Source organism: Henckelia pumila, chromosome 3, assembly GCF_033568475.1.
Source record: "Henckelia pumila isolate YLH828 chromosome 3, ASM3356847v2, whole genome shotgun sequence".
Taxonomy (NCBI): domain Eukaryota; kingdom Viridiplantae; phylum Streptophyta; class Magnoliopsida; order Lamiales; family Gesneriaceae; genus Henckelia; species Henckelia pumila.
Window position 1 is genome coordinate 177,612,202 of NC_133122.1, and position 27,335 is coordinate 177,639,536.

The 27,335-nt window shown below is 33.0% G+C and overlaps 3 protein-coding genes across 19 annotated transcripts; 2 read left to right on the forward strand and 1 right to left on the reverse strand.

Moving 5' to 3' along the window:
• Positions 1-301: 301 nt before the first annotated feature.
• Positions 302-12,786, forward strand: LOC140887345 (3-epi-6-deoxocathasterone 23-monooxygenase CYP90C1-like). 17 transcript variants are annotated; one of them, XM_073294534.1, is made up of 11 exons: positions 302-983; positions 1,244-1,278; positions 1,400-1,794; positions 1,875-1,908; positions 2,042-2,166; positions 2,265-2,373; positions 10,911-10,996; positions 11,221-11,502; positions 11,957-12,046; positions 12,182-12,260; positions 12,596-12,786. In XM_073294534.1, exons 7-11 carry the CDS (start codon positions 10,922-10,924, stop codon positions 12,640-12,642), a joined length of 573 nt encoding a protein of 190 aa, XP_073150635.1. In that variant the 5' UTR covers positions 302-983; positions 1,244-1,278; positions 1,400-1,794; positions 1,875-1,908; positions 2,042-2,166; positions 2,265-2,373; positions 10,911-10,921; the 3' UTR covers positions 12,643-12,786. The 17 variants fall into 17 exon arrangements, 15 of the variants coding, with proteins under 15 accessions (XP_073150635.1, XP_073150648.1, XP_073150639.1 ...); XR_012151803.1 differs by adding an exon at positions 12,368-12,490 and having other exon boundaries at positions 302-1,794; XM_073294547.1 differs by adding an exon at positions 11,078-11,151 and having other exon boundaries at positions 302-1,794.
• A 474-nt stretch (positions 12,787-13,260) lies between these two features.
• LOC140890037 (protein FAR1-RELATED SEQUENCE 5-like) lies at positions 13,261-14,907 on the forward strand. Its single transcript, XM_073297786.1, has 2 exons — positions 13,261-14,211; positions 14,575-14,907. The coding sequence occupies exons 1-2, from the start codon at positions 13,261-13,263 to the stop codon at positions 14,905-14,907; spliced, it is 1,284 nt and encodes a 427-aa protein (XP_073153887.1).
• Positions 14,908-17,413: 2,506 nt separating this feature from the next.
• LOC140890499 (beta-amylase-like) lies at positions 17,414-21,035 on the reverse strand. Its single transcript, XM_073298343.1, has 8 exons — positions 20,688-21,035; positions 20,438-20,503; positions 19,965-20,363; positions 19,445-19,609; positions 19,080-19,343; positions 18,285-18,494; positions 17,843-18,082; positions 17,414-17,752 (listed from the first exon to the last, which is right to left on the reverse strand). Exons 1-8 carry the CDS (start codon positions 20,877-20,879, stop codon positions 17,558-17,560), a joined length of 1,731 nt encoding a protein of 576 aa, XP_073154444.1. The 5' UTR covers positions 20,880-21,035; the 3' UTR covers positions 17,414-17,557.
• Positions 21,036-27,335: the final 6,300 nt, after the last annotated feature.

Here is a 27,335-nt window from a genome sequence, read left to right on the forward strand (position 1 = left end):
TTATGACCTACGACAACGGATTTTAAAATGCGTTGTCTATTAGCGCTTTTTTTATGGCCTACGACAACGGATTTTAAAATTCGTTGTCGATGAGCATTTTTTTTATGGTCATACGACAACAGATTATGGCCTACGACAACGGATTTTAAAATTCGTTGTCTTTGAGCGCGTTTTCTTTGGTCTACGACAACGGATTCTACAAAACCATTGTATTATTATTTTATATATTAATAAAATTAATTTTTTTAAAATATGTTATAATAAGTATTATAACTTAAAGAGAAACACACTTTCATTCTTCGCTTTTGATCTCTCGTTTTTTTCCTCATCACTCTCACCATCAATTACCAAACCCTAGCTTCCATAGCACTCTGTCCGACTTCAGATTAGGGGTTGATACAGGGCTTTCGGTCACTCTCACTCCCGAGCAATTTCCAGACGGTGGCTCCTCTGTCATTTATATATAATAATCAAATGACCCAGATTCGGAGGACACGAGTGAGTACACAGACTCGCCCGCGGCGAAAAGAAGGAAGAAATGTGAAGGAGGGAGCGGCAGAGAAGGAAGCAGCGGCACCGCCGCATTGGGAGACTGCAAATCGAGGAATCGAAGGCGGATATCAAAAGACAAGGCATGAGTAATTTGTTGGACGCCATTAACAAGCTCGCAGATTCTATTCAAGCTCTGCTTTGGGTAACAAATAAAGAAAGCGGAGCCACCCATTCTTAAATGATTATTATTATTATTATTATTATTTTGAAAATTAACCCCTATAACTCCGATAGTTTGATGTGGCACATGGACCTCAAGCCTCACGCCTCCTGCGACTTCTCCATAGCTGTGATTTAGGCCAATTCCAGCCTCGAGGATCAGAGCCAGGTCTTTACGTCGTCGCCTGCCACCTATGTTGGAGTTTAAGATGGCCACGGTGGACTTGAGGCTTCCCGCTTCGTCAACCGCCACCTATTCCCTTATCTCCACAGTATACTATTTTTCTCTCAATTTTGTTTTTGTTGAATAGGGGATTCTGGGGGCTATGTTTTAATTTTGTTAGTTGGGTGTTGGAGTTCTTTTTTGTGAGTCTCTGTTCATTATTATTTTTTGGTTCTTATTGTTTTGATGGGAAATTATCTTCTTTTTTGTTCGTGTTGTGCGAAAAAACGAGTTATTATGATAGAATTTTGCAGTGCAAGATGATAAGTTAGAAACAAAGTTTGTTTATTTTTACTCTCCGTCCTGTAGAATTTGCCGCAGAGCAAGGGGGATTATCAGCGGAGGTAATAAAGAAGGATTTTAATGCGACCAAGGAAGATTTTACTAACTTAGTTAAGCGATCATTGCCGCTGAATCCACAGATTTCTTCGGTGGGTTCATGTTGCCTTGTTGGTGCAATTTTAGGTGGTGAATTGTATGTGGCAAACTTGGGAGATTCAAGAGCTGTTCTTGGCAGATAACATTCCTACTTGATGTCCTGGATCTCCGTTGGAGCTTTGATAATTCTTGCTGTCATTTTACAGTCACCTGAGCTAAGCGGAAAAACATGGTTCAACCTTTCAGCGGTTCGACTTTGTTTAATGGTTAGCTTCAATTTTTATTGCATGTCCCTTGCTATTTCTTCAATTGTTTTTTAGGAGGGTTTGCCTTGAAAAGCTGCATTGAACGCTATGCAACACTCTCCTGCTACGATTGAACCCAGGCAGAAATCCCGAACGTCATATGCATCCTTGGTCACGTCTGTACAGTCCGTGAGATCGCCGGAGGAAAACATGGGTACAAGAATCAATATAGTGAAGGTTATCGAGAGTACCCTTTGATGAAGTAGTAGTGCCATATTTAATTTAATTAATTAATTAATTTGGTTGTGTTTTTTCAGTTTTGGGGAGGTGGGGGTTTATTTATAGAAAAGGGTAAGATGTTTTAATTATTTCTTGATATATCATTTGACCATGATCTCGTTGTTAAATATATTAGTCCGTTGAATTTTGCAAATAAATCATCATGTATATTTAATTAACACGGTGAATTTAATCTCTTTCCTAGCTCGAGGAACACAAAATAACTGAATCTATCTTCAATTTTCAATTCATGGAGTTTCAATTATGTGCTTTGAAGCTAGCTAGAAGCAAAAGAAAGAAGAGAGCAGAGCGTAGAAGAACAATGTTTTGGTCAACTTTCTTTCTTAAATGTTATTTTTGATTTTGAGGTGTCTGGGTTTGTAATATTGGTTCTTAATATATTTGATGGTTGTATTTTGAGGTGTCAGAGTTGTGCTTGGTTCATTCTTCGAGACGCATGCTCCGCTTCTGCTCCCAGCAAAGGTTTTGGTTTTACGCTGTCTCTTTGCTCATCTGCGCATCAAAATCAGAAAGGAGGTATGCTTTTTCTAGTTTCGCATTATTTCAGTAATCTTAATCGAATTTCCACGGAGAAGGATATGATATACGGAGTAGCAAGTAATTAATGGAATCATGAATGTGACTGGTGTTGGAAGTTAATTTTAGAAAATCGAAGTTATCAAATGTTGTTAGAACCTAATGGGGGGGGGGGGAGATTTAGGTTCTATTGGCAACTTTAGCAATTTAAAGCGATTATGCAAGTATGCAAGTGGAAGACTTAAGCAATCAAATAATAAGTGCGGTAAATAAATGCGTAATGTAAATAAAGCAGTAAAAGGGATAAGAGATGTTTATGGAAGTTCGACGATAAATCGTCTACGTCTCCCCTTCTTGGTTAAATCGATTAACCAAGGATCCACTAGCACTTCGAACGTCTTGGCCTTGATGGCTCCAAGGATAGCCTTACAACTTGACACGATCACCGCGCCGAAACAACTCAACACTCTTGGCCTTAAGGGCTCCAAGGATAGCCTCAACACAACACTTGGCTTCACACTCAAGTGCTTACAACGATAGCACAACACACTTGGCTTCACACTCAAGCGTTTACAACAATAGCACAACCAACTCACAAACTATTTTTACAAACACTCTCAAATATATCACACAAACACTTTGATAGTGAGAAATTGCTTGCAAAGGAGGGAGGAGATGAGTTGGGATGTCTTCAAATGAACTTTGATGGCCTCTATTTATAGTTGGCAAAGATTTGAATCTGATTTGAGTGCTTGGAGCGTGTGTTAAGAAGTCAAGGAGAGACAAAAAAGTGTTCGGCGCCGCTGCCATCTTTTTCCCAGCATTGAGCGGATTTTGTGGAAAAATCATATCTTTCAATCTAACCGTTGGATTGATCTGAAATTTAAACTTAAGCTTTAAAACATCCAGATATTTATTCTGAACGGTGGAGATTTGATTTGAACGAGTCAACATTTCCAGTAATTTTCTGAAGTCACTTCATCATGTTTTCGAACCTGTTCTGTGCAACAAATTTGAAAAATTCATATCTCTTAATCCATCCGTTGGATTGACCTGAAATTTGGACAGAAGCTTTATAACATCATAATACGGAATCTGCTTGGTGGAGATTTGATTTGAATTTCTCAAACATTCCCAATTATTTTCTGAAGTCGAATCTTCATGGTTTCATTTCTTGCAGAAGTGGGTACTGTGCAGCATATATGGAAAAATTCATATCTCTCATTATAGCCGTTGGATTGCTCTCAAATTTGGACAGTACTTGTAACACTTCTTTATCTAGATTATGACCGGTGAAGATCCGATTTGGAGTGAAGATCCGATTTGGAGTCATAGAAAATTTCCAGTAATTTTCGGAAGTTGCTGCTCCATACTTTGGCTTCTTCTTGTCTTTTTCTTCATATCTCTTAACAATGTTTCATCCATTCAATGAGCAATACAAGACTTTATAAATACATGTATAGCTTCAAAATAACTTCCAATAATTTATTTTTCAATAAATCTAATCTGCAAAATCTCACTTTAAATGGTTAGTAACAATTAATCGAGTTTTGTAATCATCAAAACATAATATTATGAGACTTGTTAATGCATTAAAAACATTAATCTCATAACACGAGATTTGTATGCATTTAAGGCCTAACAATCTCCCCCTTTTTGATGATCACAAAACTTGGTTAAATAGGAGAAATAAATGTACAATATTAAATAAATAATTTAAATTTGCACAATATAATTGTATGAATAAAACTCCCCCTAAATTAAACAATTAGTGAAAAAGAGTTTGTTTATCAAATAACCGATTTTATTCTTCATGCATTTAACCATACTAACTCTCCCCTTTAGTTAACGTATTTAACCAAACTAATTCTCCCCCTTTTTGTGATAATCAAAAAGACTGGAAAAGTATGCAAAAACATGAGAATTGAAATATGATTTCTAAAATGCAACACATAAATTTCACATAAATAACAAAATATGAGCGTATAATATTGAATAAATACAATTAATTTGTATTATCTAAAATTAATTTGCTCGAATTTTATATTAAGCTCCCCCTTAATATGTCATTATCTTTAGAATATGTCAACAAGTGATTACAACTCAATCATGCCAAGTTCACCACGCAAACGAATAAAAGTATTTTCATCTAGTGGTTTTGTAAAAATATCGGCAATTTGATTTGTCGTGTCAACATATTGAAGTTCAACTTCATTTCGTTCGATGTGGTCACGAATAAAATGATGACGAATGTCAATATGTTTGGTGCGCGAATGTTGAATCGGATTCTTTGTTAGACATATGGCGCTAGTGTTGTCACAGAAAATAGGGATTTTTGAAAAAAAGACGCCATAGTCGAGTAATTGATGCTTCATCCAAAGAATTTGCGCACAACAACTACCAGCAGCCATATATTCGGCTTCGGTCGTTGACAACGCAACACAATTTTGTTTCTTTGAAAACCAAGAAACTAAACAGTTTCCTAAAAAGAAACAAGTTCCACTAGTGCTTTTACGGTCCACCTTATATCCACCAAATTCGGCATCACAATATGCTTTTAAATCAAAGAAAGAATTTTTCGAATACCACAAGCCGAGATTTGGAGTATTTGAAAGATATTTGAAAATGCGTTTTAAGGCAAACAAATGTGATTCCTTTGGACATGATTGAAATCGTGCACACAAGCATACACTAAACATAATGTCCGGTCTACTAGCAGTAGCATATAATAAGGAGCCAATCATACTACGAAAGGAAGATTGATCTACAGTTTTACCCTTTTCATCCTTGTTGAGTCTGATTGCTGTGCTCATCGGTGTAGATGATGATTTTGTGTTCTCCATTCCAAACTTCTTTAGAATCTCCTTGATGTATTTGCTTTGGTTCACAAAGAACCCATCTTTGCACTGTTTGATTTGCAATCCGAGGAAATAATTAAGTTCCCCCATCATTCTCATCTCAAAGTGATCCTGCATCAACTTAGAGAATTCTTGACAAAGAGTTTCATTAGTAGAACCAAAAATTATATCATCAACATAAATTTGCACAATTAATAAATCATCTTTGTCATGTTTGGTAAACAAAGTAATATCAATCTTTCCTCTTGAAAAATCATTTGAAATAAGGAAAGTTGATAGTTTTTCATACCAAGCTCGATGAGCTTGTTTCAAATCATACAAAGCTTTGTTTAGTCTATACACATGATCAGGTAATAATGCATCAACAAAACCATCAGGTTGTTCAATATAAACTTCCTCTTTCAATTCACCGTTAAGAAATGCACTCTTAACATCCATTTGAAATAACTTAAAATTTCTAGAGCAAGCAAAAGCAAGTAGCATGCGAATAGATTCTAGTCTAGCAACAGGCGCATAAGTCTCATCATAATCAATGCCTTCTTCTTGACTATATCCTTTAGCTACAAGCCTAGCTTTATTTCTAGTGATAGTGCCATGCTCGTCAAGTTTATTCCTAAACACCCATTTAGTATCAATGATAGATCTATCATGCGGCCTAAGAACAAGAAACCAAACATCATTGCGTTTAAACTCATTCAATTCATCTTGCATCGCAATTATCCATGCATCATCTAACAAAGCATCATCTATGCATTTAGGTTCAACATGCGAAACAAAAGCAAGATGATTGCAAATATTATTAAGAGAAGAACGAGTGGCTACTCCCTTCGAAGGACTTCCGATGATAAGATCCATTGGGTGATCTTTGTGAAGCGTCCAATCCTTCGGAAGTGGTGTTTTCTCAACGAAAACATCTATATCATTTAGGCTTGAAGAAGCCAACTCTTCTTCGAGTAATTCTACATCATCAATGTTAGTGCGAACAATAGTAGACATAGATTCATCAAAAATAACATGCATAGATTCTTCAACAAGTAAAGTGCGTTTATTAAAAACTCTAAAGGCCTTACTTGAGGTAGAATATCCGAGAAAGATACCTTTGTCAGATTTGGCATCAAATTTGCCAAGGTTGTCCTTACCATTGTTATGTATGTAGCATTTGGAACCGAAAGCTCGAAAGTAAGAAATGTTAGACTTTCTCCCTCTCCATAATTCATACGGAGTTTTCTTGAGAATTGGTCTTATTGATACGCGATTGATAATGTAACAGACATTGTTCATTGCTTCAGCCCAAAAATATTTTGGTAGAGAATGCTCACATATCATGGTCCTCGAAATCTCCACAAGTGTCCTATTTTTCCACTCAACGACCCCGTTTTGTTGAGGAGTCCTAGGACAAGAAAAATTATGACCGATGCCTTTCTCTTCACAAAAGTTTGAAAAACTCTCATTTTGAAATTCAGTTCCGTGGTCACTACGGATCTGCTTTATTGAAAGATTTTTCTCATTCTCAACACGTTTCACAAAAATTTTAAAATAATCAAAGGCATCATTTTTGTGGGCTAAAAACAATGTCCACGTGAATCGTGAGAAATCATCCACAATGACAAATGCATAAAGCTTCCCTCCTAGGCTAGCGTTCCTCGAGGGACCACATAGATCTAGGTGAAGAAGTTCAAGGGGCATAGAAATTGATATAAAATTTTTGCTTTTAAAAGATTCCCTTGTGTGTTTGCCAAGTTGACATGCATCACAAATAGAATCTAATTTTAAATTGAGTTTTGGCATACCAACAACTAAATCAAGTTTAAAAAGTTTTTCTATGGTACTAGGACCAACATGACCTAGTCGTCTATGCCAAAGAATGTTGTCATCAACATTCAAGGATACAAGGCTTTTAATATTTGATAAAGATAAATTGTTTAAAGAAACCTTGTAAACATTTTCACTTCTATATCCTTTGAAATTTATGGACTTGTCAGTCGTGAGTGATATAGTGCAGTGTTGGGGAGTGAATTTGAATTCATAACCTCTATCGCACAATTGACTTATGCTTAGTAGATTATGTTTAAGCTCTTTCACTAGAAGTACATCATCAATCAAGCAAGATTTAGATATACCTATTGAGCCGATTCCTTCAATTACTCCTTTGCTGTTGTCTCCAAAGGTGACAGTTCCCTTCTCCTTTGGTTTGAAGGCTTGGAGTAGCTCTTTGTTTCCCGTCATATGTCTAGAACATCCACTGTCTAGATACCATATGCTAGAGAGAACAATTTTTCTATTTCCCTACAAGAAGAGATTTTGGTACCCTTTAGTTCTTTTGGGTCCACAGTGTTAGAAAAGAAAAATACAAAACAGATTTCCAAGAGTTCAGTCTCTCATAGCGACATCATCGCCACTTTCTAAGAGTGCTCCCAGTAGTAGGTAGGGCTATGCCTCTTTAAAAACCTATTTTCTTGGACAGAGCAGCGTTCATCGGGAAGACCAGTCGCATCAAGGCAATTTAAACCGGTCTATGATGAACTCCCTTAGATCATGATCTCATAATACCAACTGATGAGTTGTTAAGTACTCTTAGGCCTCCATTTCATATAGCTCTTTTTATCATATTGATATTTTAAGAATCTACACTTATGTCTAGCATGTCCTATTTTACAACAGTAAGAACATGCAGGGGGTGATCTCATTTTTGCTTTAGCAATTAGACTAGTGAAATCTATAGATTTCTTACCATACCCTATTCCACCCTTATCAAAACTACTTTTTTGCATGCTTAGTAAATTATTCAAGTTATTACTACTAACATTGAATTTATCAAAAGATTTCTCTAAGTGAGCTATGTCATCCTTTAATCTTAGGTTTTCATGTTCCTTAGTTTCTAATTCATGTTTGAGTTTTCTATTTTTTTTTCTAAGAGATTTAGCCATATCAAACATGTTTTTATATGCATGTAGTAGTTCGTCATAGGAAGGTACCTCATCATCGTCGTCGGAGACGATGTCATCACTTTTAGCCATGAGGCAGATGTTGGCTTCCTCTTCGTCATCGTCGCTATCGCTCCAAGTGGCTAGAAGTGCTTTCTTCTTTCCCTTGTCAACTTTCTTCTTAAGAGGACACTCATTTGCATAGTGGCCTTGTTGTTGACAGTTGTAGCAAGTAACTTCCTTATCCGGCTTCTTTTGTAATTTGTTTCCTCGCATGAATCGTTTGAACTTTCTTGCGAAGAGCGTCATATCATCATCATCATCATCTTCTTTGGATTGGCTAGATAGAGCAATCCCTTTTGCCTTGGTATCTTCTTTCTTTAATTCCTTCCTTGTTGATAATTCCAGCTCATGGGTTTTTAGAGTCCCATGTAGTTGATCAAGATCTTAGGATGCGGTGTCGCCTTTGTTTGACTCGATGATGGCCGTCCTCTTGGCATCCCACTCTTTGGGTAAGGCGCGTAGAGCTCTCCTCCACACTTGTTTGGTTGGATATTGTTTCCCGAGTTGGGCTAGCTCATTGATAATTTGAGTAAGCCTTCGGAACATAGTATCTACATCTTCGTTTGATTCCATCTCTAATGTTTCATATTTGAGTTGGAGTAGATCGATCTTCGTCTCTTTGACTTGATTAGTCCCTTCATGACATATCTCCAACTTGTTCCATATCTCTTTAGCTGATGAGCACATTGAGATCCGATTGTACTCATTCATATCTAAGGAACAATGAAGAATATTCATGGCTTTAGCATTTTGAGAAATTAATCGCATGTCCTCCTTGGAAAAGTCGTCCATTCCCTTGGGAATTTTGACACCCTCAACCTCTTTAGTAGGTATATAGGGACCTTTCACAGTAACTTTCCAAAGATCATAATCTACGGATTGGATATATTGGGACATTCGGTTTTTCCAATATCCGTAGTTTATGCCATTGAAAAGAGGAGGACGATTTGTTGATTGCCCTTGAGCATAGTCGCTCGCTAGATTTGTCATAGAGCCTTTTTGAAAATATTTTGTAAAAAGGTGACTCTGATACCACTTGTTAGAACCTAATGGGTGGGGGGTGGATTTAGGTTCTATTGGCAACTTTAGCAATTTAAAGCGATTATGCAAGTATGCAAGCGGAAGACTTAAGCAATCAAATAATAAGTGCGGTAAATAAATGCGTAATGTAAATAAAGCAGTAAAAGGGATAAGAGATGTTTATGGAAGTTCGACGATAAATCGTCTACGTCTCCCCTTCTTGGTTAAGTCGATTAACCAAGGATCCACTAGCACTTCGAACGTCTTGGCCTTGATGGCTCCAAGGATAGCCTTACAACTTGACACGATCACCGCGCCGATACAACTCAACACTCTTGGCCTTAAGGGCTCCAAGGATAGCCTCAACACAACACTTGACTTCACACTCAAGTGCTTACAACGATAGCACAACACACTTGGCTTCACACTCAAGTGTTTACAACAATAGCACAACCAACTCACAAACTATTTTTACAAACACTCTCAAATATATCACACAAACACTTTGATAGTGAGAAATTGCTTGCAAAGGAGAGAAGAGATGAGTTGGAATGTCTCCAAATGAACTTGGTTGACCTCTATTTATAGTTGGCAAAGATTTGAATCTGATTTGAGTGCTTGGAGCGTGTGTTAAGAAGTCAAGGAGAGACAAAAAAGTGTTCGGTGCCGCTGCCATCTTTTTCCCAGCATTGAGCGGATTTTGTGGAAAAATCATATCTTTCAATCTAACCGTTGGATTGATCTGAAATTTAAACTGAAGCTTTAAAAATCCAGATAATCATTCTGAATGGTAGAGATTTTATTTGAACGAGTCAAACATTTCCAGTAATTTTCTGAAGTCACTTCATCATGTTTTCGAACCTGTTATGTGCAACAAATTTGAAAAATTCATATCTCTTAATCCATCCGTTGGATTGACCTGAAATTTGGACAGAAGCTTTATAACATCATAATACGGAATCTGATCGGTGAAGATTTTATTTGAATTTCTCAAACATTCCCAGTTATTTTCTGAAGTCGAATCTTCATGGTTTCGCTTCTTGCAGAAGTGGGTACTGTGCAGCATATATGGAAAAATTTATATCTCTCATTATAGCCGTTGGATTGCTCTCAAATTTGGACAGTACTTGTAACACTTCTTTATCTAGATTATGACCGGTGGAGATCAGATTTGGAGTCATAGAAAATTTCCAGTAATTTTCGGAAGTTGTTGCTCCATACTTTGGCTTCTTCTTGTCTTTTTCTTCATATCTCTTAACAATGTTCCATCCATTCAATGAGCAATACAAGACTTTATAAATACATGTATAGCTTCAAAATAACTTCCAATAATTTATTTTTCAATAAATCTAATCTGCAAAATCTCACTTTAAATGGTTAGTAACAATTAACCGAGTTTTGTAATCATCAAAACATAATATTATGAGACTTGTTAATGCATTAAAAACATTAATCTCATAACACGAGATTTGTATGCGTTTAATGCCTAACAAATGTATAGGGGTTGCGACACTTCTTCTATATCTTCTATTGTGTATCAATTTTTATATTTTTACTTTACTTTTTCCCTCATCACACCTTTTCATCGATTTTCGAGTTTGTATATATATAATTCTTAGTTACTTGAGTTTTGTTCTCGTGACCTTTAAGTTTCAAATTATCTTTCTTTCAGGTTGAAACTGGATGGAGAAATTGGACGAGACTGAGAGAAAACAAAGATTCACAATCAAAGCATTCATCGTTAAAGCCGCCTTGATCGTAAGCAATTGATTTGTTCTTTATTTTGTCTTTATTTGTCACTTGATTGTTATTTGATTTTTTACATCATCTGACTTTTAGGTTGGCTATTTATGGTTTGAATACATCTACAAGTTGGACAAAATTTCATAAAACCGCCTCCATCCTTTGATTAGGTCTGGAATTAATGATCAAAGAACTCTATATTTTTCAGCATTGTTAAAAATCCTTTCTTTTTGCAATAGGCCAAGAAGAGATTGCTAGAAATGGTGAATAAAATTATAGAAAAGAGAAAAATTTCTCTGGAGAAAACAGATGGAAATGAGAAGCCTCCAGTCGATGTGATCGATGCTCTAATACATGAGCTTGGAGAATCAGAAGAGACGCAACAGCATCGACTACCATTCGACTTCATTGGTGGGAACATAATCGAGATGATGATTCCCGGAGAGGAGACAGTGCCCACGGCCATGACTCTACCCGTTAAATTCCTTACTGACAATCCTGTTGCCTTAGCCCACTTAGTGGTATGAACACACACTTATTTACCTCTTCATGACATCGAATTTTGCAAAGGTTTCTTACTTGCAGTGATTTAAATCGGGAGTGTAGTTGTCATTTTTTGGATTATTATTTAAGATATAAGAGTTCTGATTTGTTTGAAAAGATTGACAAGAATTGGAGAGATTTACGAGTCCTTTGGAGGTAAATTAACTGTATGGATGTGAAATATTTAGAGGGCCGGCCAATAATGTCAACTTCAATTCATGTCATATTCTTGGATTCACGTGGTAGATAATAATGCGAGTAGCCCACATGTTTCAGTCAAAGCGTTGTTTGATAAATTAAATGGCATTGTAAGTAGAGAACTAGGTAGTTAATTGGACGTAGCCACGAATTATTTTCCTATATTAATTAATGTGATTTGACTTGTTTCTTGATCTGTGATGATATATATATATATATTCATGAAAATGCTAGGAGGAGAACATGGAAATCAAAAGGAGAAAGGATAGTTCCCGTGAGGAATATTCTTGGAACTATTACATGTCGTTAACATTTACTCAAAACGTAAGATGATTTATATATATATATATATATATATATATATATATATATATATATATATATATATATATATAAACAGGGATTGATCTATAGCTAGAGCTGGTGAAAATTTATTTATTTTTCTTTCTTTCCCTACAGGTTATCAGTGAAAATTTGAGACTCGCAAATATAATCAATGCATTATGGAGAAAAGCTCTGAAAGATGTCAAAGTAAAAGGTGCATGATACATTCATGAATATTGAATACATTAAGATAACTCAACAGTTTTTGGCTTTGGAAAAATTCTTCTTTACAGTGAAGTTAATTAGTTTCATTGTTTCTAGGTTTTCAATACATATGTGGCTAAGCTGACAAATTTTTTTGTCTTTTTCTTGGATTTGTGTTGTTCCAAAATTCATTGACTCTTTGCTGCATGGCTTGCACGCAATGGGTTGCTTGTTTTCTCGGTATGTGTGATTGGGATTTCATGACTCGAGACATGTGAGTTGGTGTGTGATTCAAAAAACTTAGATGGTTAATTAATTCCCTTTTTTATTTTTTCTTTTTTGCAGAGGGATATTGTTGGACAAGAACAGCGGAGAGACAGCTTCGAGATTGAGAACAAGAGGTTTGAAGGCTGTAATGAGGCAAGACGTCGGATACTTCGATTTGCAGTGTGTATTGAATTAGAATTTTAATTTTGAGTGATTTGTAATACTAAAAAAATTGTATATTAAATTTTATTTATGAAATTTTAAATTTTGGATTATTTATAATATTAGAATTTATATAAAAAAATTTATTTTTTTGTTTTTTATATAGAAAACGACAACGTAAAATCCGTTGTCGTAGGGGGTCTAAAACCGTTGTAACTGATAATGTTGTCAAAACTGCGCCCCTACGACAACGGATTTATCCGTTGTCGTTCTTCTCAAAGACAACGGATAAAATCCGTTGTCTTTGAGGGCAACGACAACGGATTTTATCCGTTGTCGTAGGTGCACAGTTTTGACAACACCATCAGTTACAACGGTTTTAGACCCCCTACGACAACGGATAAAATCCGTTGTTTTTTAGCGTTTTTCTTGTAGTGATTGCTGCTCATAGTGGACACAACTTGGTTAGTCCAAATAAATCTCATATATTGAGATCTCAAAGAAAAATAACTATTGAACAAGCGACACAAATAGCTAAGATTGACAAATCAAGGATACCGCCAAAGGCAAGATTGAACTATATGGCTAGTCAAGTTGGTGGACGTGAAAATGTTGGGTTTATTCTTGATGATTACAAAAACTATTTACGTTCACAAAGAACGATAGATATTCAGATGGGAGATACTGGAGGTGTACTTGAATATTTACAACAAATGCAGTCAGATGATCCAAACTTTTTTTATGCGATTCAAGTTGATAATAGTGATCTAATAACTAATATCTTCTGGGCGGATGGACAAATGATAACTGACTACGTGTATTTTGGAGATGTAGTATGCTTTGATACAACATATAGGAAAAATAAAGAAGGAAGACCATTTGCACTCTTCGTCGGTGTCAATCATCACAAGCAAACAGTAATTTTTGGTGCAGCATTATTATATGATGAAACTGCTCAGACTTTCATGTGGCTTTTTGATACTTTTGCTAAAACTATGCATGGAAAAACACCTGGGACTATTCTCACAAATCAAGATACAGCAATGGCAAAAGCTTTGACAGAAAAATGGCCTGAAACTTATCATCGCTTGTGCATTTGGGATATTTATCAAAACGCGGCTATCCATCTTAGTAATGTATTCTCAAGTTTCAACATGTTTGCGAAAGATTTTAGTTCTTGCGTATATGATTTAGAAGAAGAGGAGGAATTTCTTGTAGCATGGGAAGAATTATTGAACAAGTATAATCTTCAAAGCAATCAATGGATGGAGAGGTTGTTTAAGATTAAGGAGAAATGGTCGCTTGTGTATGGAAGACAAAGGTTTTGTGCAGATATGACTACCACTCAAAGAAGCGAGAGCATGAATAGTGTTTTGAAAAAATATGTAAGTTATAAGAACAATTTGTTGCAGTTTTTTCAACATTTTCGGGAGTTAATTGATGATCGTCGCTATGAAGAGTTGAAAGCTGATTTGAGGACAAATCATAGTATTCCAATACTATCTTTTCCTATTGAGATTCTTAAGCATGCAGTGAGTGTTTACACACATGAAACTTTTCATCTATTTTAGAATGAGTTGAGCAAGGCACACGATTCAAGATTAGAAGTTTTTGTGGAATCAGAGACCATATCTCAGTACAAGATCAGACCTTTTAATAAACAGTATCAACATATTGTTACATATGAATCTTCTAGTGATAAAGTTTCTTGTAGTTGCAAAAAATTCGAGTTTGCTGGAATTTTGTGTTCTCATGCACTCAAAGTTTATGCTTTTAAAAATGTTGTTAGAATTCCTGAGTTTTATATTAAGAAAAGGTGGACAAAACACGCAAAAAAATGGATTGTCAATGCTCCTAAGCGAATTTCTGAAGCAAAATGATCTTTGGATAAAAAGGAAGAAGATGAAAAAGTAAAGATTGAGATACGTTACAAAGAGCTATGCATATTACATAATCAACTAGTAACACGTGCTGCGTTGACTGAAGAAACATATGAGCTTGCAAGAGGTCTTATTCTTAATGTGATTGAGGAAGTTGATACGAGTTTAGGAAACAGAGGAATATCTAAGGAATGTGTACGTCTCAATATAAGCAAGGAAAAACAAAGTTTGGAGAATGAATGCAGTGACATCATAGTGAAAGGGCTTAAAGTTAAACAAAATACAAAATTGAAATCCAGCAAACGTCCAAAATGTGCTTTGGAAAAACTCAAAAGACGAAGAAAGTAAAATCCGAGTAAAGAAGCCCTTTCAAATGATACATCTTATATGAATCAGGTTCTTTTTAATTAATTAATGTATATAGTTATTTAATTATTTTTTTTCAAACCATGTCTCTAACATTCATCTTGTCATTAAAACTTCTTTCTTCTTATTATTATTTAAAAAATAACAGAATCCACAAATGGGGAATACAGACTTGGCACAATCTTTTCAGGTAATTCATTGATTTATAAGTGCTAGTTTTATTAAATAAAATTTAATAATTTCACATGCTTATTTATGTTACATGTAGTGGCAGAATTCTACATTTTTCGATTTGAATGTCGCAGCAGTTGAAAGCCAACATGATGCTAGCAACCAAGAGGAACAAAAAAATTGGCCCAAAAAATGACTGAGAACAAATATGCTAAAATAATAGAACGTGATGGTTTTTAGTTATTATTATTATTAATAATTTAGCTTGATTAGCTAATTGAATTTATGGTATTTATTTTGATTTAATAATTGATGATTGGATTTATGATATTTATTTACTCTATATTTTAATTTTTCTATATGTATTTTTGTTGTAGATGTATGGATTTATTATTTGGTGCTCATGTGTACATAAATTTAAAATTTTATATATTCTTACCAAATTCAAAATTTTATGTATTTTTAAAATTTGTCCACTCTCTTAAATTATAATAAATATTATAAATCGGTACTTAAGTTTTTTATTTTTAAGTTTTTTATTTGTAATTTAATGGATAAAAATACATGAAACAAAAAATCTTATTTTCGTGTACTATAAATTAATTAGAAAAACAAATTCCTTATATTGTTCATAATATAATTAGGAAATAATTTAATTATGGAAGATTTTGTCAAGCTAAATAAGATGTGTAGCATATTGTGATGCATAAAGTGGAATAGAAGATCCGAAGCCGTTTCTCATTGCGTTGTAACCCCGCTAGCTAGCGTGATTCACAAACTATTGTATTAGTTAGTTCGAAAGTTTATTACATACACACCGAATGATAGCATGAAGCTATATTTTGGATGTATCGAATGTGCATGTGCAATGTTAAAAGTAAATTTTAAATTTTGGTTTCAAAATATTAAAAGCCATGTTTTAAAAAACGAATCGGACTGGCCGGTTCGACCTGGAGCTTGTCACAACTCCAATCCGAAACATCTCAAAAAATAGTTTTAAAGGTCAAACTTGTCAAGAACAGAAAAATCGGTTGAACCGGTTTTTTGATTTTTTTTTTAAAATTAATTTTTTATTTTAAAACTTTAGATTTAATATTTTGTTATATATATATTTAGTAATACTATATATTTTTTAAATCAATTAATTTATTATTTAAAAAATGTATAACTATTATTGATATTTATATATTTATTTAGTTTTCAAGTCATGATAAATATACTTTTTTGTTTATTTATATGCATCTTTTGGGTTTTTTAAATTTAAAATATATTATTAATTATATTATATTATATTATATAAATAGTTTTTCAATTCGATCGTCCGGTTAAAACGATCCGATCGATTGGACCCATTTTAAAATAAATTGGTTTGATCAATGATTCAATTATGAAAACATTATTGAGTGGAAGTTACATAGTCGTGTATCGGACGTGCATGTAGTGTATCTTGGTCCTTGGATTTGGATAAATGGACGGTATTGGAGATGGAGAATGTATTTTTGCACGCGCATGTGTATACATAATACAATACGGTGGATATAATGTATTGTAAACTTATATATTTTAATTCATTCACTTTTGTTTTTTGACGGCCTGAATTAAATTGAAAGAAAAATATTACAAAATATATATTTATATCTTACAAAAAAATAATTTGAAAGTATAAGTGATAGAATTTTTTAAATAGTTTTAAATTAAATATTAATTTTTACTCCACACCATACGATTTACTTAACTAGCCTAATTTGCAAACTATTGCGTTAGTTCGGGGTTTACCTAATGCACATCGAAAGATAATGACTACAAATTCTCATGTCATTAAAAAATAAATAAATAAATGTGAAAGTTTTCATATGAATTGAGACGATGAGTTGATCATCTAAAGTAAAAATACACGAGATAAATACACGAGATAAAAATACACGGCACCGTTTACTATGTTTTCTGCCACCACAAACGGAGAATCCAAATCCATAGAAAAATGCGTGCAATACATCATGTTGACGAATGACATTTACAAATTTTTGCTAGCAAATACTTGCACTTTATTTGTCCATATAATAAATTAATTTACCCGATTTGGTGAAATCTTATCAACTTCTTTTTTTGACAAGGAAATCTTATCAACTTTTTCATAACATTAATTAATTACAATTATAATATATATGTTTATGTATGCAGTATGTAATTAGCTAGATATATCGTGTATGATATATGATGTGAAACGCCTTCATATTTTCTTTTTACCAATGTCACCTCAATTACTTAATTGTTACAATATTTACTGGTAATTAGTTTAACAGCTTGGCAACAATAATAATCCAAGTAAAACTCCTGTATTTCTTTATCAGATCAGAAAGCAATATGCGCATTTCCAAGCACAAAAGAACACAGAGAAATGCCATTTTATTTGTTACACGATTTACATATTAGCATAAAAAATCCTTCAGTGATTTTTTTACTAGTTAAGAATAGAGATGACCTTGTCGAACAGATTGTCCAAATAATCTGCCAAGGCTCCCCCAACACTGGTGTCTGTTTCTTCGTTCCATCGGAATGGCTCAATGGGTTTAGTGGCTTCCAATATTTTTTCAATCGGAATCTTGGGTTTCGATCTCTGCAGTGTAGGCATGTCTGTCATCTCACGACGATATTCCTGCCAAAAAAAAAAAGCTTAGATACTTGCTAAAAATCAGCTAACACTGGTTTCTTAATGAAAACTTTAATGTCCATCTTGGATGCTTACCTGATCAGCATGCATTTTCTTCACAAATGTTTTAAATATCCTGAAATTCTTTCCAACGTATAGTTCATCTGATGAACGTAGGTAAGTCACTTGGGCCATTTTATAATCTATCTCACCAGTTCTACTGATGCCGGTTGGCCGAACATTTAAAAGTATTTGATTATAGCCCGTCCGATCATACCTTGAGAGAGCATTTTCACCCCCAACATCAATTTTTTCAGTCCATCCACCACTCAAGACCTGCATAAACAGTGCAACGGTGGCTTAATACAACACTTTCTTGGCCAAACCTTATCACTTGCAGCGTATCAATAACTTTTAGGGCAACTTCCACATCACACGACCTCACATACAGAGCATCAACATTTCTAGAACTCATGTACATGGTACATAGATATCTCTACATAGAAAATGATAAATGGAAACTTATTGCCCGTCAAACCTGCTTAACAAGGTCTTCAGGTGCACTTTTCGCCTCCGCTGATTGCTCCGAGTTTCTCATCTCAAGGCATGTGAAATTCAGTGTTCCATAATGTCTAGATAATATCCTGGCAATGGGACGGTATCCATCCCTGCCCTTCACGTTATAGTATCCAGATGTTAACTCGCAAGCATGGCTGTCATCCTTGTACCACCAGTGGATACCAGAAACCTTTTTCCAAGATACGAGATATGATCAGATTCAACTATTTTAATAGCCAAAAACATGTTTATCATTTGTTCGAGTTGTTTATGCATAGATTTTGAAACAAGAAAGGATTTTTGGTTTCTTGTTTCTAACAGCTTGCTCATTCATTTGTTCGTACCATCTATATGGTTTCAGAAACAAGAAATAATACATGCTATAATATAAAATTATTGTTGGAACAAATTTCATGAGCTCTTACTTTTGGTATATGTGGTGTCTGACTGTTAACATAGCAAAATAATATTCCTAATACACAATTCCCTCTATATATTATTTACGTAGAGATCTAGAGTGTTCATATCTGAATGTTTGTTACACAGTACCCGACAAAACATGCTCCTGCATATGCGTACAACAATTGTTGGCCTCTGTTAAATTAGCTCGAACTTTTGGAACAAGTGATTTCTTAAAATACAAAATCGCATTCATTTGAACTGTTAGCTAATCTATTTATTCATTTGTGTAGCTCATATGGTTTTGAAATATCCGATCGGTTTCAGCTCTTTTTGATCATTAATTTCTAGTCATTTAAGTAGTTTTGAAACTTACTTTTGCAGCTAGTCTGACTTCAGTTCCCTGGAAAACTTTGTTAGCCTCATCAAGAATCTGATCACCGTGTTCGAGCAGCTTATTTGAATACCATGTCAAGAAAAACTTCCCTTTTTCTGTCAAATAAGTCCCATTTGGTCCAAAGAAAACCGTTTTATCAGGCGTGTCATTGTAAGTCCCCGCATCATCTGGGAGCTCCCATTCTTCCTGCCCGACTTTGGTTGCAGCAGCTTTGAATTCTTCTTTCAAGTACTTGTCAAAGCACTGAACAGATCCATAGTTTTTCAGTTAAAATTGACAGGATTCAGATTGTTTTATCTTATATACCTAAGGTGTAAATGTAATCCTATGAAGGTAAATTTTACTTGGAATTCTCCGACTCCAGGGAATTTCCAGCCTTGAGTTTCTGCATAAGAAGGATATCTGAGCTCTCCTGCAGGGCCCAGTCCTACCTCAATGTCTACTATCGTTCCGGAATCGAAAAACTCAGACATGTTCTCTCTGAAACTGGCCATGAAATCACTGTATATCTGCTCATACGTATATGTATTTTAGTCCAAGATTATGATTAGCTATTGAACTATTAAAAAGAAATTTAGCCATAAGTATAAATTGTGCTTCTTTCCTAACTGCAGCCCTAGGGAACAAGTTATATTTAACAAGATAGCTTAATCAGTATTCAATTGATCAACATGGACAGGTATACCAACTATACTAAAACTGGACAGATGTTTCCCAGACCCTTCAAACCCAATTTTTGTGGAACTCAAACCAAAAAAAGATAACTTATAAATTTGACTTTTACATTCTAAATACCAAAATGAAACCAATTCAAACATCAACAATCACCAGAAGGAATAAGGGCAGCAACTATACATATGATACCTCAACAGCAGTTCTCCCATCAAAGAGAGGCTGGTTATCCACACCAAGCGACAGATACTCAGGATTCCTATTCCCAGATCTGTTAGTATAGAAGATATCTCCATTACTCTCGCCCAATGCAAGTACCCACTCCGGCAGCGGGATATACACCGCGTCCCCAACATTCCCACCGCACTGGTGAAACGACATTATCGCCTGAATCCTCAACCCGCATTTCTCCACAAGCTGGAACAGTTTCTTGTACGAACCCCATTCGTACTTCTTGGGACCCGCGGCTTCAATGATACCCCACCACACATCCACCATTATCCCATCCACGCCTGCTGATTTCAGTTGCATCAGTTGCTTCTCCACTTTATCCGCGTCTGGGAACTCGTTCTCTCTTGTCACGATTCCCAACTGCGCGCATTAGAATGGTTCAGCCAACATCGAAGAAAGAAGGGAAAAAGTCCCCAAATCAATCGATCAATTACCTGAAGCATCACGTAGATTGGGGCGTAATTTACGAGCATGTTGTTGCCGAATTTCTTAGCTACTTTCTGGAGGGAAAGGGAAGAAAGGAGACAAGAAACGTCAGTTTAATCAATGAGATTATTCATTCCAATGATATCCCCATGATCCCACAGGCCACATGTACATACTGAAATTGTTTATTATGCATTAATACAGTGAAAATAAATTTATACAGAAATCTCGAACCGCAAAGAAGTAAATGGAATGTACTTGCGCAGTAGGAGCCTCTGTAACAACGGCCTGAGGAGTAGTGCTATTCGACAGTCTCTGGGAGCCGAATTTGGGCATACCCTTAACCCCCTGAAGCTCGAAGTTGTTCATATTACTCGGAACACCATTCTTGTTCATGGCCATTCTTCTGGGCAATCCCCCCATTTTAGAGGATACGATAGTAGTAGCCATAATCGAATCTTATTTTTGTAGAAATTTTTAAGGGGATCAAATTTCAAGAACAGTTGAATTTATGTAATTTGATGCATGATCGAGAGTTGGTTCGTGTATTTATAGTGGTGGAATGGGAATGGGAATGGGAAGAAGACGAAGAAGAAAGAAGAGTATCTGTGGGGTCGATTATTGAAACAAACTCTGGCGTTTTCTTACACAACCGTCCACTCTGCTTGCTTTCTTTACTTGTTCAATTTATTTTTTTTTTTTATTATTATCACAAATAGAGTTTAGCAAAATAAGGAAAATAACCTCTCAAAAAAAATAATAAGGAAAATGAAAAAGGAAAATTATAATATTATTATTATTATGATAATAAAAATATTATTATTTTTTAGATAATTATTATTATTATTATTCAACCATCATTCGAGGAAATTTATTAATTTATTGCCGTCTATTAGATATTATTCCCAAGCTCAAACAATATTTTCCCACGTAAATTTTACTTCACTATGTTGGGTGGATATCAAGTGCAAATCTGGATCTATACTGTGTTGGTATAACTTATTTTATTCAATTTTGCGTTTTTTTTGATATATTATTTATTTATTTATTTATTAATTATTTATTTTACATCAATCAAATCATTAATTATTTATCTTACATCAATCAAATCATTGTATTCAAATTACTATATTATCTCTTATAAATAATATTATTATATTTTATTTATTGTTAAAAGGACAAAATGATAATTTATCATTTTCATATAAAATTTAATCAATCAAATAAATAAACTATAATCTATCAATCAAATCAAATACTATATTAACTATCATTTTTTATTTATTTTTTTTATTACATTACATTATTTATCTATATATTATAAATCCTATCACTCGAACCAAACTGAGCTAAGTGTCAAAAATGACTAAGCGGTTTGGGTTGCTCTTTTGGGTTGGAAAATTGTTAACCTAATCAATTTATTTGACGGGACTCTATTTTGATAGCTCTAATTATTGAGTTGTCATAAAAACTAGTATTCCACATGTGCGATGCACAAAATATTATTTTTATGTAATTATTGGAAAAATTAGTAAATATGAGTGTTTGAATAAATAATTAAAATAAAAATAAATTAAGATTGAATTGGATTAAAGGATTTGAAATCTACCAATATAATGTATCTTCATTGTTTAGATAACTTAAAAAAATTCATCTTGATATTTATTATACTACAATTGAGGTCATCACAACGGATTTCAAATTCTTAGAGAGTATTGGAATCAATTTAAATTCATTGTAGTTGGAGGGTGTTTGACAGAGTTTAAAAATTTTGTAAATTTGTTTGAAAAACTTTTTAGAAAACAGTTTCAAGCCTATTTGACATCTTTTAAGATGTTTTTATTAAAAAAAAAAAAGAAAAAGTTGTTTCACTCCTTTTTTTTTTATAAATGTCTTATTTTAATATTTTACTTCTTCATATATATTATCTTTGTATTAAAAATTTTTTATTTTCTAAGGGATTTATTTATCCAATAATTATAAATTTGATGCATGAAATATTTGTATTCTATACAAAAACAAAATAGAAATTTTTAAAATTTTTAAAGTTGAATTAGTAAAATATAAAATATAAAATAAAAAAATAAATATAATAAAATATAGATACATAATATTTTTACATCAATCAAATCATTAATTATTTATCTTACATCAATCAAATCATTGAATTCAAATTACTGTATTATCCCTTATAAATAATATTATTATATTTTATTTATTGTTAAAAGGACAAAATTATAATTTTCATATAAAATTTAATCAATCAAATCAATAAACTATAATCTATCAATTAAATCAAATACTATATTAACTATCATTTCTTATTTATTTTTAATTACAGTACATTATTTATCTATATATTATTAATCCTATCACTCAAACCAAACTGAGCTAAGTGTAAAAAAATGACTTAGCGGTTTGGGTTGCTCTTCTGGGTTGGGAAATTGTTAATCTAATCGATTTATTTGACGGGACTCTATTTTTATAGTTCTAATTATTATTAATTTTTTTTTGAGCAAGATGGATCTAATTATTGAGTTGTCATAGAAATTAGAAATATTTTACAAGAAGTTCTTGAATAAAATAAAATAAAAAAACAAAGGGGCTAAGTCGAGAAGGGTGGTTGACTATGTCTTTATATGATAAATTTGTCTTACATATAGTGTTGATGGGATATGAAAATCGTCTTCTAAAATATAATAACTTGTGTTTTGTAATATGACTATTTTGAATTACGCAATCGAACGAGCGAACTTATATATATGTCTTTCAAACTCTTTGTGAAAATAACGAAGACTATATTTTGGATGAATCTGTATGTATTATGAATTATCTGGATTGTGATTGATCCGCTAAATTTAGATATATATAATTGCGTAGATATACCTCATTTGGTGAGCCAAAATACTGGATCACAACAAGACAAGAGTAAGTCTTTTGAGAGATGTAAGGACAGAATCCAGAAAATTTTATTTAGAGGGCGAAATTTTATTGTTGTTATTTTTTAAAATACTATTGAAATAAATATTAATAGTAAAACAATTTTCATTTAACAATTGTGCATGTGGATCCAATGGACTTGTAGTTTTTTTTACAAAAAATTAAATTATTTTAAATAAAAAACTTGTATTTAAAAAATTAGTAGGACTGTGAGAGATTTGACCAAATTTAAAAAGGGGCATAATGTTAAAATTATAAAAATAAAAGTAAAAATTTCTTATCAAGAATAGTGTAAGAAGAAGATACTACGAGGAGTTGAGGGGTGGTTTCACCCACCGTTCTTCCTTTGTCTATGTCTCTGATTGAGATGGTTTTACAAATTTATATCAATTAAACGGGTTGATTTGATTCATACTTTCAGTTAAAATTAATATTTTTTGACATAAAAAGTCGTATATTTTCACAAAATTAACCACTAGATAGTCTCGTAGGAGTTTGTGTATCAAAATCAAGATTATATTAAACAGGAATAGTACACTAATTCTAGCACACACAAAAAACTGTATATTAAATTTAATCCTTTATATTATTTAATTTAATTTAATGGAATCAAATAATCAAATGAAGATATAATTTTTCGGAAGTTCTAGTTGTTGTTTCAATCAATTTAATTTAATTTAATTTTTTGTTATTAAAAAACACTATTCTACTTAAAAATCATTATTAAAAAATAAATGCGTTCATAGAAAATAAAATATGTACCCGTTAACCCGCATGTCTTTCAAACTTGACCATTATTACCATTTCTTCAGTTTATTTCTAAAATATGATCAAAATCAAAACTAAAACTTATTCAACCTTTAAAGCTTTCGAAACCTTTAATATAATGTTGTTATAAAAAGAATCACACGACGTCCACAATTAAAGACTACAGGACAATTTTCCATAATCACAATGCAACTTTTTAAATCTTTTAAATACATGCATGCCCTCTATGAAAAAGAAGTTTGTTGACAGAGATGTTTATAACTCAAATTTGAATGATTATGTATAATTTGATTTTCCCCATATTTTTTTCCTGTTTTAAAACATATTAATTGGATCTGTAAAAATTTTTAGTCCAAATTGTTTTTTAAAAAAGCAAAATTATATATACACAAGATTAAAAAAAGCAAATAAATGTTTCTTGACCAATTAGAAAAGCTAAAAAGTATAAAAAAAAATACGATGATGGTGTACAATACATCTGGTACGTGCTCAAATTCCGAGTGTGAAACGAGATTTCAAGTTCAAGACTCGGTTGTAATCAACTTTTCTTCTCCATCTCCAAAAAACATAAAATATGATGGACGCTACTTATTTAAATTGCTGCATACATGAATCAACAAAAGAAATGCTTGAATATTGAACTTAATGGTAAAAAAAATCTTTATGAAAATTGACTAATATAAATCTATAAAAATTGTTAATATTATTTTACTCCATACGAAAAATTGATTTATATTAATTGAACCTAAACCCAAATTTTCCAACAATAATTACATCCTTAATGTAGCGACCTGTCCGATCACTTACTAACCAAAAACTTAAGCATGCAATTAATTTAATTAAAAAAATATCAATTTAAACGACAGAGATTAATAATTATTACAACTCAAATACAATTTAAAACTGGTCACAAACTGATCCAGATCCTAAGAACCTTGTAAACTGCATGTCGAATGGGGTAGGGTACGACATACGTGCATGCATACGACATGTACTGGATATCTGGTCAACAAAGAACAACATGCTCAGAGTAGGCACCATGAGTGAGTAGTGTCCTGCGGATACTCCCTTAAGCAGCTCACACACTCATATCCAGACGTGGACCCTAAATGTCCCAGAACACCAAAGCTCTCCCGACCTGTCGGTCATTGTGCACTCTTGGTGACCATTTGTCCACAAATAGTGCTGAGCGACTCTACTGGAAATGATTATATCAAAAGAGATATGGTATGTACATTCAGTGTATGTATGTTGATAAATTAAATACAACAAATAAGGATGCATACTCTGCTGAATATCTCAGTCAATACTTAAGATATCTCTAATAACTGGTCTGGTAGTATGTAACGCATCAAAATTATCTTATTGGACTTTATTTGAGATAATCAGAGATTCTAGAAGTCGAGGGCCGATTCGATTTGATCAGGGACTAGAATGCAATTTTTGGAAATTTCAGGGACTAAAACGCAAAATAAGGATTTGTTATAATATCTAGACTTTGACTAAGTATTCCATTCTCTTCCTTCATCCCTCCCAAACATCTCTTCACCGTTGAAGCGCCTCAAAGCTTCCTCAAGCTTTGTGATTTCGATTTTAGCTCGATCCGTCCGTTGGAATTTGATCTGAAGTTGATATATGCGATCACAGCGTCGAGTGCTCTGTTGGAAGTAAGTTTTTCTTATTTCTACGAGGTTTGAATTTTTGGATGCCTTTAGAATTGATTGATATTCGGAGAGGATGATTATGAGATAGCTGTGATAGTATATCTAAGACGGTTCGAAGATCTAACAACGATCGGAATTGGGGTTTTTTATAAATTTAATTTAAAAAAAATAATTAATTGCACAAATAATGCATGCACGAAAATATTACAATACTACTTTAAAACGCCGTTGCTATTAGCGGACCCTGCCAAAAGCAGGGTGGCAGGATCCGCTTAAAAAAAGAGCGGACGCTGCTTTGGCAGCGTCCGCTCATGCTGGCAGCGGACGCTGCCAGCAGCACATGGGGACTTGCGAATCGCAAGTCCCTATGTGCAAATCTCATTTTTTTTCTTTTTCGTTTTTTTAATTAGTTTTATAATTAATTATATTTTATAAAATTATTATTTATTTAGTATTAGTATGATAATTTTTTTCCTAAAAAATTTAATTTAAATTTTTGATGATCGGACTGAGAAATTATTAATAAAATAAAATTAAAAATTTACGATTAAAAAAATTAAATTGATTAAATAAATTTTTTTGATCAGATATATTTATAAAAAATTAGTTAAACTAAATAACATATTTTCATTAAAATTATATTTTAAATATAAGTTATATTTTAACTTAACTTTTGGTTAGCAAAGTTATATATTTATTTTAATTTGTTTGGATTTATAGAGGTCAATTGGTTATGTTGATAAATTTATGGAGTTAATTCATATCTATTCGGGTCGAATTGATGAAAAAATGCTATTAAAATTTTTTTCAACCCGAACTCGAGTCGACATGAAATCATCTCGAAAATTATGAACTCGAACCCACCAGAATATATCTAAATTAACACCACTAAATTTATCCGAATAGATATGATTTAACTCCACTAAATTTATCCACATAACCGATGTACTTCTATAAATCCAAACGAATTAAAATAAATATATAACTTGCTAACCAAAAGTTAAGTTAAAATATAATTTATATTTAAAAATATAATATAAAATAATTTTAATAAAATATGTTATTTAGTTTAACTAATTTTTTATAAATATATCTGATAAAAAATTTATTTAATCAATTTAATTTTTTTAATCGTAAATTTTTAATTTTATTTTATTAATAATTTCTCAGCCTGATCATCAAAAATTTAAATTAAATTTTTTAGGAAAAAAATTATCATACTAATACTAAATAAATAATAATTTTATAAAATATAATTAATTATAAAACTAATTAAAAAAACGAAAAAGAAAAGAAAAATGAAATTTGCACATGGGGACTTGCGATTCGCAAGTCCCCATGTGCTGCTGGCAGCGTCCGCTGCCAGCATGAGCGGACGCTGCCAAAGCAGCGTCCACTCTTTTTTTAAGCGGATCCTGCCACCCTGCTTTTGGCAGGGTCCGCTAATAGCAACGGCGTTTTAAAGTAGTATTGTAATATTTTCGTGCATGCATTATTTGTGCAATTAATTATTTTTTTAAATTAAATTTATAAA

Coding starts and splice junctions, on each gene's coding strand:
- LOC140890037 (XM_073297786.1), top strand. CDS start 13,261: ATGGCTAGTCAAGTTGGTGGACGTGAAAATGTTGGGTTTATTCTTGAT. Junction 14,212..14,574: donor TTGAGATTCTTAAGCATGCA/GTGAGTGTTTAC, acceptor TTGGATAAAAAG/GAAGAAGATGAAAAAGTAAA.
- LOC140887345 (XM_073294532.1), top strand. CDS start 10,922: ATGGAGAAATTGGACGAGACTGAGAGAAAACAAAGATTCACAATCAAA. Junction 10,997..11,220: donor TCGTTAAAGCCGCCTTGATC/GTAAGCAATTGA, acceptor TTTTTGCAATAG/GCCAAGAAGAGATTGCTAGA. Junction 11,503..11,956: donor TTGCCTTAGCCCACTTAGTG/GTATGAACACAC, acceptor TGAAAATGCTAG/GAGGAGAACATGGAAATCAA.
- LOC140890499 (XM_073298343.1), bottom strand. CDS start 20,879: ATGGCTACTACTATCGTATCCTCTAAAATGGGGGGATTGCCCAGAAGA. Junction 20,504..20,687: donor CAGAGGCTCCTACTGCGCAA/GTACATTCCATT, acceptor CTTTCCCTCCAG/AAAGTAGCTAAGAAATTCGG. Junction 19,610..19,964: donor ATGGGAGAACTGCTGTTGAG/GTATCATATGTA, acceptor ACGTATGAGCAG/ATATACAGTGATTTCATGGC.